The 11,661-nt window shown below is 42.8% G+C and overlaps 1 protein-coding gene across 1 annotated transcript in view; it reads right to left on the bottom strand.

Moving 5' to 3' along the window:
- Nucleotides 1–8,683: 8,683 nt before the first annotated feature.
- LOC306994145 (NACHT, LRR and PYD domains-containing protein 3-like) overlaps nucleotides 8,684–11,661 on the bottom strand; it is a 56,839-nt gene continuing 53,861 nt past the window's right edge. Inside the window, exon 10 of the mRNA XM_079604503.1 lies at nucleotides 8,684–9,947. Coding sequence (XP_079460629.1) covers nucleotides 9,941–9,947 — 7 coding nt within the window. The 3' untranslated portion in view covers nucleotides 8,684–9,940. The remainder of the gene's footprint in view (nucleotides 9,948–11,661) is intronic.

Genomic DNA, 11,661 nt, shown 5'->3' with positions numbered 1-11,661 from the left:
TTACCGGCCCTTAATCTGCTCGTTTATAATATTACCGCCCCTTAATCCGCACGTTTATAATATTACCGGCCCTTAATCCGCACGTTTATAATATTACCGGCCCTTAATCTGCTCGTTTATAATATTACCGCCCCTTAATCTGCACGTTTATAATATCACCGGCCCTTAATCTGCTCGTTTATAATATTACCGGCCCTTAATCTGTACGTTTATAATATCACCGGCCCTTAATCTGTACGTTTATAATATCACCGGCCCTTAATCTGCACGTTTATAATATTACCGGCCCTTAATCTGCCCGTTTATAATATTACCGGCCCTTAATCTGCACGTTTATAATATTAACGGCCCTTAATCTGCACGTTTATAATATTACCGGCCCTTAATCTGCCCGTTTATAATATTACCGGCCCTTAATCTGCTCTTTTTTAATATTACCGGCCCTTAATCTGTACGTTTATAATATTACCGGCTCTTAATCTGCACGTTTATAATATTACCGGCTCTTAATCTGCACGTTTATAATATTACCGGCCCTTAATCTGCTCGTTTATAATATTACCGGCCCTTAATCTGCTCGTTTATAATATTACCGGCCCTTAATCTGCTCGTTTATAATATTACCGGCCTTTAATCTGCACGTTTATAATATTACCGGCTCTTAATCTGCTCGTTTATAATATTACCGGCCCTTAATCTGCTCGTTTATAATATTACCGGCCCTTAATCTGCTCGTTTATAATATTACCGGCCCTTAATCTGTACGTTTATAACATTACCGGCCCTTAATCTGCACGTTTATAACATTACCGGCCCTTAATCTGTACGTTTATAATATTACCGGCCTTTAATCTGCACGTTTATAATATTACCGGCTCTTAATCTGCACGTTTATAACATTACCGGCCCTTAATCTGCTCGTTTATAATATTACCGGCCCTTAATCTGCTCGTTTATAACATTACCGGCCCTTAATCTGCTCGTTTATAATACTACCGGCCCTTAATCTCTACGTTTATAATATTGCTGGCCCTTAATCTGCACGTTTATAACATTACCGGCCCTTAATCTGCACGTTTATAATATACTGTGCTATGATATATGATCTATATGATCTGTGCTGTGCATGTGAATAATGGCAGTAAAAATTACCACAATTCATAGGGAATAATATTGAAAACTGCATGTAAGGAGCATGTAAGGAGCGAATCCTTACTCTGATTATTGTAAATAATAATTGCATTATTGGTGCACTAAACATCCATCCATCCATCCATCCATCCATCCATCTTCTTCCGCTTATCCGGGGCCGGGTCGCGGGGGCAGCAGTCTAAGCAGAGATACCCAGACTTCCCTCTCCCTAGCCACTTCCTCTAGCTCTTCCGGGGGGACACCGAGGCGTTCCAAGGCCAGCCGAGAGACATAGTCTCTCCAACATGTCCTAGGTCTTCCCCGTGGTCTCCTCCCGGTGGGACGTGCCCGGAACACCTTCCCGGGAAGGCTTCCAGGAGGCATCCGGAACAGATGCCCGAGCCACCTCAGCTGACCCCTCTCGATGTGGAGGAGCAGCGACTCTACTCTGAGCTCCTCCCGAGTGACCGAGCTCCTCACCCTATCTCTAAGGGATCGCCCAGCCACTCTGCGGAGAAAGCTCATTTCGGCCGCCTGTATCCGGGATCTTGTCCTTTCGGTCATGACCCAAAGCTCATGACCATAGGTGAGAGTAGGAACGTAGATTGACCGGTAAATCGAAGCTCATTTTTTTTCCGGTAATATTATAAACGTGCAGATTCAGAGTTCTTCACCACGACAGACCGGTACATCGACCGCATTACTGCAGAAGCTGCACCGATCCGTCTGTCAATCTCCCGTTCCATCCTTCCCTCACTCGTGAACAAAACCCCAAGATAATTAAACTCCTCCACTTGAGGCAGGAACACTCCACCAACCTGAAGAAGGCAAGCCACCTTTTTTCGACTGAGGACCATGGCCTCGGATTTGGAGGTGCTGATTCTCATCCCAGCCGCTTCACACTCGGCTGCAAACCGTCCCAGTGCATGCTGAAGGTCCTGATCTGAAGGTGCCAACACAACAACATCATCCGCAAAGAGCAGAGACGAAATCGTGTTGTTCCCAAACCCGACACCCTCCGGCCCCTGGCTGCGCCTAGAAATTCTGTCCATAAAAATTATGAACAGAACCGGCGACAAAGGGCAGCCCTGCCGGAGTCCAACATGCACCGGGAAGAAGTCTGACTTACTGCCGGCAATGCGAACCAAGCTCCTGCTTCGGTCGTACAGGGACCGGACAGCCCTTAGCAAAGGACCCCGGACCCCATACTCCCGGAGCACCCTCCACAGGCCGCCACGAGGGACACAGTCGAATGCCCTCTCCAAATTCACAAAGCACATGTGGATTGGTTGGGCAAACTCCCATGAACCCTCCAGCAGGAGGGTATAGAGCTGGTCCAGTGTTCCACGGCCCGGACGAAAACCGCACTGTTCCTCCTGAATCCGAGGTTCTACTATCGGCCGTATTCTCCTCTCCAGTACCCTGGCATAGACTTTCCTGGGGAGGCTGAGAAGTGTGATCCCCCTGTAGTTGGAACACACCCTCCGGTCCCCCTTCTTAAAAAGAGGGACCACCACCCCGGTCTGCCATCCCAGAGGCACTGTCCCCGACCGCCACGCGATGCTGCAGAGGCGTGGCAGCCAAGACAGCCCCACAACAGTTTGCCAGAATTTCTTCGAGGCCAGCCGATAGTAATTTTCCATGGCCTCACCGAACTCCTCCCAGGCCCGAGAATTTGCCTCCACAACCACCCGGGCTGCAGTTCGCTTGGCCTGCCGGTACCCGTCAGCTGCCCCAGGAGTCCCACAAGCCAACCAGGCCCGATAGGACTCCTTCTTCAGCTTGACGGCATCCCTTACTTCCGGTGTCCACCACCGGGTTCGGGGATTGCCGCCTCGACAGGCACCGGAGACCTTACGGCCACAGCTCTGAGCAGCCGCTTCGACAATGGAGGTGGAGAACATGGTCCACTCGGATTCAATAGCTCCAGCCTCCCTCAGGATCCGGTCGAAGCTCTGCCGGAGGTGGGAGTTGAAGATCTCTCTGACAGGAGACTCAGCCAAACGTTCCCAGCATACCCTTACAGTACGCTTGGGTCTGCCAAATCTGTCCAGCTTCCTCCCCCGCCATCGGATCCAACTCACCACCAGGTGGTGATCAGTTGACAGCTCCGCCCCTCTCTTTACCCGAGTGTCCAAGACATATGGCCGCAGGTCAGATGAAACGACCACAAAGTCGGTCATCGACCTACGGCCTAGGGTGTCCTGGTGCCACGTGTACTGATGGACACCCTTATGCTTGAACATGGTGTTCGTTATGGACAAGCTGTAACTAGCACAGAAGTCCAATAACTGAACACCGCTCGGGTTCAGATCAGGGGGGCCGTTCCTCCCAATCACGCCCCTCCAGGTAACACTGTCGTTGCCCACGTGGGCGTTGAAGTCCCCCAATAGAACGACGGAGTCCCCAGTCGGAGCACTTTCCAGCACCCCTCCCAGAGACTCCAAGAAGGCCGGGTACTCTGCACTGCCGTTTGGCCCGTAGGCAGACACGACAGTGAGAGACCTATCCCCGACCCGTAGGCGCAGGGAAACGACCCTCTCGTTCACCGGGGAAAACTCCAACACATGGCGGCTGAGCTGGGGGGCTATAAGTAAACCCACACCAGCCCACCGCCTCGCACTATGGGCAACTCCAGAGTGGTGAAGAGTCCATCCTCTCTCGAGGAGGGTGGTTCCAGAGCCCAAGCCGTGTGTAGAGGTGATCCCAACTATCTCTAGTTGGAACCTCTCAACCTCACGCACAATCTCAGGCTCCTTCCCCGCCAGCGAGGTGACGTTCCACGTCCCTAGAGCTAGTTTCCGTGTCCAGGGATCGGGTTGTCGAGGCCCCCGCCTTCGACTGCCGCCCGATCCTCTCAGCACCGGCCCATTACGGTCCCTCCTGTAGGTGGTGAGCCCACGGGAAGGCGGCCCCACGTCGCTCCTTCGGGCTGAGCCCGGCCGGACCCCGTGGGGGGAGGCCCGGCCACCAGGCGCTCGCATACGAGCCCCAACCCCAGGTCTGGCTCCAGGGTGGGGCCCCGGCTGCGCCATACCGGGCGACGTCACGGTCCTCGATTTAATTTTCATCATTTTTGAACCACTCTTAGTCTGACCCGTCGCCTAGGACCTGTTTGCCTTGGGAGACCCTACCAGGGGCATATAGCCCCGGACAACATAGCTCCTAGGGTCATTCGGGTACTCAAACCCCTCCACCACGTTAAGGTGGCAGTTCAAGGAGGGGTGTGCACTGAACACCTTTAGTTATTATTGGTGCACCACCTCTATTATTGGTGCATCAACTAAATGAGTGCATGTCATATTGCTTTAATAAACCCACATTTCCCAAATAATAATGCATGAGTAAGTCTGATCGGCTCGGATGTCTCGTTGAGCTGTCCGGCGTCCGCTGAAGATCACAGCAGTGACACTGAACATCACTGAAGATCACAGCAGTGACACTGAACATCACTGAAGATCACAGCGGCGACACTGAAGATCACAGCGGCGACACTGAAGAGCTCAAACACGCTCAGGCCCGCACTGGAACCCAGCGCTGTGTTTCTCGCTGATTCGCTGCTTTTGTCACACGGCCCTTTTATATCACAAGCTAAAGACTCTTTGAAGACCTTCATAAATCCAGCGGCTCTGTTTATTTAGCTGCTCGTGTGTCCGTGTCTTTTCAAACTCAAGACTGTGGAAAGCCAAGCAGCTTGTGTTTGTGCATCCGTGAGAAGGGCCGAAACCTGAACAAGGGACGAAACACAGAATCTGCAGCGTTTCACACGTTTATGTCAATTCTAGTCGAGCGGACGAACAGGCAAATGTAAACACCGTTCACAAAAGCCACATTTCCTCTACATCACAAAGAAAGCATTAGCAAACACCCTTTCAAAGACTTCATGTCTTCATTCACTTATTATATTACCGTAAAGCTTTTCCATTTGTCTTACTGTGGCTTTACAGATATAATAGACTGTATGATTTACAACAGAACGGCTGCGTTCAGTATAATACACTACTATAAACTATTATTCAGAAATCTTTCTCCACAGAAGTCCAGATAAAACTACATAAACTTTAATTATTCAGGCCAAAAGGATAATTAGACAGAATTAATGTGACAATCACAGTTTGTAAACGTTTATTCACTAACTATTTAAAACAAAAACAATAATAGTGGTTGACCAATGACTGATGGTGATACACAGTAATAATTATTAAATAATTAATCATGGTAAAAAAGACCACATAAAATGCCTTAAACTACATAGCAACACTCTGGTAACCACCACAATACCCTTAAAATGGCAAAGCAACAGTAAAAAGTTTAGAAAAACACATAACCACCAGAAACTACATGTTCCCATATTGAATTTATATATATATATATATATATATATATATATACACATATACATATAATATGTTTTGAGGAAAAAGCACCAAAAAAATCCTTAATATATAAATATATAGTTAAAATGTCTGAGTGAGAAGCGACCACTAAATAGAATAACTCGACCAAAAAGCTAATTCAACTTTTCTATACTGAAGAGATATAAGAAAATTAAAACTATTATAATCTGTCCTTCAAACTTTGAACTATTCTTCGTTCTTATTTTAATAAACACCAGAAAAGGGGACAGAAAAGTTTTTGAAATTGAAAAGCCATGCAAACATATAACACACATATTGAAGCAAGGATCTAAACTATCAATGCGATATCATGACATAAATAATCAGTATATTGCGTCTTCTGACCGTCTTCTAGAGAGAGACGTTTTCAGACTTCCTGTGACATGCGGGTTTCCTGGATTACATCATAAAGAGACGCTTCAGTAACAGTGATATCTGCCCAGCAACACACATCACAGTCCTCATGAACAGGGAACTCTGGGTACCAGCCTGAAGAGGTTCATTATCATCAGTGATTGGTCCGCGCTGGAGGAGTGATTTCTGTCTGATCAGAGGTCACCGGGTCAGTTCGACTCCCTCTGATTCCCACAGTTAAGCCCTGATCAGCTTCACGGACTAGTGCCTCGAGCTCCTGCTAGACTGGGTTTGTAGTTCTGCCCTTTAGCCCTGACTTCAGATCAGTCTGAATGCTCTAGGTATAGATTTAGGACCCTTGTTAAGCTCTAAATATGGTTTCCTCCACAGAGACCTCCTCTCTCATATGCTGTTCTTATCAAATGAACCCCCGCAGGACTCTGAAATGTCAGGGTCAAAGGTCAAAGCAATGGGAAATGTATAGCACGAGTGTTCGCTAACTCGGCAGTATTAAGATCAGATGTTACTAGAAATGCTAAAAGGCCAGACACATTTTTGGTAGAATGCAAGTTTGGTCAAACAAAGCTAAAACCAAACAAGTTAAGCTGTTATCTTTTTATAGCTTTGAGATAACATAGAAACGGCATAAAAAGTGGTAAAAAGGCAATACCTTAGCAATGGCATATCGACACCCTGGCAAACAAATAAACACATACAATACCTAAGCTACACCCTGACAACCACCCAGAATACTCTAGAAGCTGCATAGCAATGTAGTAGAAAGTAAAAAAATATATATAAAAAATAAGCAACTGCATAGCAACGCCCTGCCAACCATCCAGACTAATTTAAAAGCAACATTGTAAAAAGTAAAATCCACATCAGACACCTTAGCAACTGCCTAACAATTCCCTGGCAACAAAACAAAATACTCTAAAAACTTCATAGCAACGTGGTGGAAAAACCAACAACAAAAACACAATACCAACTGCATAGTATGGTAACCACCCAGAATAAACTAAAAACTGGTAACATGGTTCAAGTAAACAACACACACATGATGGTGAATTGTGTATACTTACTTTGCTTTCAGAAAATATAAAAGCTGCACAGCAAAAAAACACACAAAAAAAAACACATGAAGTACCTTAGCAACAGCTTAGTAACCACCCAGAATACTCTAGAAATTGCATAGCAATGAGGTAGAAAGTAAAAACCACACAAAAGCAACTCAATGTTGGCATTACCCTGGCAACCACTCAGAAACGGCATAGCAACATTCTAAAAAGTACAAAAACATAAAACACTCAGAATACCTTGGCAACTGCATAGCAACACCCTGGAAACCATCAACACCCTACAATCATGACGCTGAATTTCGCATACATTTAACTCACATTTTCAGAAAATGTACAGATCTAATCTCTTAACGTCTCTTTATTTTAAAGCTCACTGCTGCCCTCTATATGCTGTTGGGGAAACTACAGTAAGTGGGTTGCTGAAGCATTGACAGTGCCTGATAAGTTTAAATATAATTTTAGTCTGTATTATTAAAACACTAATAATATAATCACCGTGGTTCTCTAGTGACTGCTGTTTTTCTTCTGCTTTCAAACTCTCTTAAAGCATCAACAACTCTAAAGAAATCCATCCCAGGTGTTCATCTTCACTTTTTCAGAAAGGAAATGACATCACACATGCACCTGGAGCCCGTCTCAGTCCAACTTCCCATCAGTTTCTTTCACACTACTAACATATAATCCACTCACTTTTCTGCACAGATGCAGACATGTAATTATTTGTTTAAAGGTATAAACGAGCCGAAAGCCCCTCTGGTGGTGTATACATTAAAACTATGACAGATGTGTATAAAACATCCTCTAATGCGCTAAAGCCAGCTGTCCCGAGCCAATGGGCCACTGCGGAAGCCTTTGTGCTGAAGCAAACAGTCCAGCTTGTGTACGGCTGCAATCATTAACGTAGTTATGTGTGACTTAAAACAGGGCAGGATTCAGGGTTTCTGAACGGGTTTCTCAATGAAGCGGATTTTAGCATCCAGTCTGAAGACTACGGATAGAAGGAGAGAATATCCTCCATGAATAACCCTGTGCGTCTGAGAGAGAAGAGGAACACTCTCGCTTTCATGGTCCTTCTCATTCACTCAAGCTGCTTTAAAATTACACATATTTTCAGCACAAGCATTCGACAACATCTTTACTCTAAAAATGAAAAGTTATTCAGGGGTTCTGAAGCCTGGCAACCACCCATAATAATCTAAAAACGACATAGCAACGCCCTGGCAACCACCAATAATAATCTAAAAACAATATAGCAATACCCTAGCAGCCACCCAGAGTAATCTAGAAACTGCATAGCAACATTATAAAATATATATATTAAAAATGTTAAAAGTAAAAAATAAAACCCCATAAAATACCTTAGCAACACACTGGCAACCACCCTGCATTGCAACATTGTTAAAAGTAAAAAAAAAAAAAAAAAAAATCTATAAACTGCATAGTAAAAAGTAAAACTCACATAAGACACATTAGTAACGACATAGCAACACCCTGGCAACAAAACAGAATACCCTAGAAACTGCACAAAAAAACACACATAAAAATAGCAACTGCAGAGCAACGCCCTGACAACCACCCAGAATAACCAACAAACTGTTAACGTGGTAAACACCACTCATTTAAAAGTAAAGGTTCTTCAATGGTTCTGCAGCCTGACTGTATAGTAAATAATCATAAATCATGAATGATCTTTTCAAGCAAATGACTAAATAACTCTCTTATAGGTTGATCATGCAATTTATTATCATTAAATCCTAATGATAATTAAAGGGGAAATGGAAAAAATTCTTAAGACCCCACTGTATGTGAACCACATTTCTGCACAACAGTTTTCTCATGGTGAAAGATTTAAACCAGGACAAAACTCAATTATATTACGCCACCTAGTGGCCAAACACATACATTGCAACTGGCTCCTGTTTGCTTAACTATAATGTTATAAATCTATTAATTTCATTTTAGACACAAATGTAAAAGAAAAAAAAATGGAAATGTATTAGTAGTAGTAAAAATAACAACAAACAATAACAAAAAGTGTGTGTGTGTGAGTCATCATTGTATACATCAATATCAGTTCAATGGCTCATAGCGGACTGTGATTGGTCCATCTTGACCAGGCTAAGAAAAGTAACACGTTTCACGCTACACTGAAAAAAAAAAAAAAAACGAAAAAGGTACAAAAGCTGTCAAAAGTACTAATATGTATCATTAAAAGGTAAATATGGTATAAAGATGTATCTTGAAAAGGCTTTTATACTTAATTTTTTTTTTTTCCTGAGAGTACATAAAACAAATGCTTGGAAAACAATTGTGGCTTAAGTGTCTAAATACTTTTAGTGGCCACTGTATATGAACATTATATAAATCTGAAACAATGTAACGCATTATCAACTATGAACATGCACAAATCACCATCACAGCGCTGGAACGAACGAGCTCTCCACTTTCTGGTTAAACACAAAAGCAGACGATATTCTGTACAACTGACTAATGATGATTTAATGATGATCAGCACAAGCTCTTCTCAGGTCCCTGTAATCATGACTATTACAACCAGCGAGGAAAATAAGAACAAACTATATAAACTGATTGTGTGTGTGTGTGTGTGTGTGTGTGTGTGTGTGTGTGTGTGTGTGTGTGTGTCAGAGACGCTGTAGAATAACAAAGTCAGTCCAGAAACACTCCTACTCTGCAGATAAACAGATAAACTCCAGGATATTTTGTTAAATCCACATGTACAGTGTCTCCTTCCTTTCCTGCTGATTCCTTTATATGTCTCTGATCTTCATTGACTGACTCCATTCAGCCGCCCAGCAACAGCGTCCAGTCAGACTCTCTCCACACAGAACCTGAGGATACTCATCAAATCTCTCTGGATGCTCAGGATACGGCTGGTCCTTAAACACGTTCGTCATGTTTCTGTTCTCCTCAGACAGAATGAGACGAGTGACCGCTGTGTTTGGATCCAGTGAGAGATTACTAGCGTCTGAAGACATGAAGAGAGAGCAAAACAACATTAACCACTGATATATGTGTGTGTGCAAACATACCTGTGTCATATTCCATGATTTACACTATAAAAACACACATTTACTTACTGAGGACATTATTAGAATAAATCCATTATAAATATGTTTATTTATTAACCCCTTATCAAGCTCCCCCCCCCCCCCCCTTTTTATTTAATAGACATGAAAATGCATATTCCGAACTTAAATGGTTGTAATTCAAGAATGCTTTGGAATACATATCTAAGATTGGTCTTGTTTTTAAGAAGACATTTAGCAGATATGTGTAGAAGTGAAATAAATTAAGAAAGTTAAACAGAAAAAAAGTTATAGAGGTTTGAGTTTATAAAATGTACAACGTTAAAATTTAATTATTCATATTTTATATAAAATATATATTTTCAAAACCTGGTGGACTCACACAAGAACAAGTTGCGTTTCAAATGTTAGGTTGATATCTCAGAAAATAAGCGTTCAGTGAGATTTAGTTTGGGCGCAGTACCACACTTCTCCACTAGTTGACATTACTGCCCATATAAGGGCGCCTACATTTCCATATGTTGTTTGAGTCTAAACCATTATTTCATAGACATCCTATTCAGAAGTAGTATTGGAAGTTTGGCAGATTTTGAAATTAATTCAACCTCTAAGAAACACAAAAAGAACACATATGTTCATTATAGCTCGCTGCCACGAATGGTTAATCACAAATGGTAAATCTATAATTTTTTATATGGTATATAAACACATACCAGATTTCTGTGTTTTGTAGATAAAGATAATTAAGTAATATCACATGAGAAAGAGTGAAAAAAACAGCGAGGATCACAGCGGTCAAAGACGCCTGTCTAATGCTTGTTTATAAGAAATAGTGAAGACAGATGACAGAACCGTGTGTGAAAGACCTCAAGCGTGTGTTAGCTCGTCAAAATGATCCCTTGATGGTGAAGACAATGAAGATGCAGAAGAAGATCCAGTGTCAAAACATGGAAGCACCTCAATTGCATGGAAGTATTTTGGTTAAAACTCAGTCAGAAATGCCCTGTGAAACCTGTACAGTAGATCATGTGCAGTCACTCAAAGAGGAAGTAGGGGTGGGAATTTGCAAAAATGTGACGATAGTATTGCGATATTTGGGCCACGATTCAATATTATTGCGATTCTTAACATATTACGATACAGCAAGTATTGCCATTCGATTCTGCGATATATTGCGATTCATGCCCCCATATTATTCAAAGGCATTGTAAAAAATGAGGAAAATAAGACTGCTCAACTCACTTCAAATGTCATATTTAATTCTGTGAACATGATCTTCTACACATTAACTGAAGTGCAAAAACTTTGTCCTTGAACATTCAGGACACAGGACCTTATTACAGGACGTGATTATTCTCTGAATAGGAGACCTCTCACATGAATGCTGAGCTCAGAGCACATAACATAACATTTTTTAAATAGAGTAACAAAGCAGACATAATAGAGTAACATAAACCTGAGAATAATCATATAAATAAGAGTTACTTAGAGCTTCAATCAAATTGAGAAAAAAAACGTGTACAACCGGTTGTGATGGTGAAGCCATTTTCATTTGAATTTGCTGTTGAATGCAGGACAACAAAGCACCGCAACAAGCCACCTTGTGGATGTAATACGCAAATGTAGATTATCACATAATTCGTCCACACTAGA

Source organism: Phoxinus phoxinus (genome assembly GCF_949152265.1).
Source record: "Phoxinus phoxinus genome assembly, chromosome: 25".
Taxonomy (NCBI): domain Eukaryota; kingdom Metazoa; phylum Chordata; class Actinopteri; order Cypriniformes; family Leuciscidae; genus Phoxinus; species Phoxinus phoxinus.
Note: the sequence above shows the minus strand (reverse complement) of the source record. Positions and strands in the feature narration are given on the sequence as shown.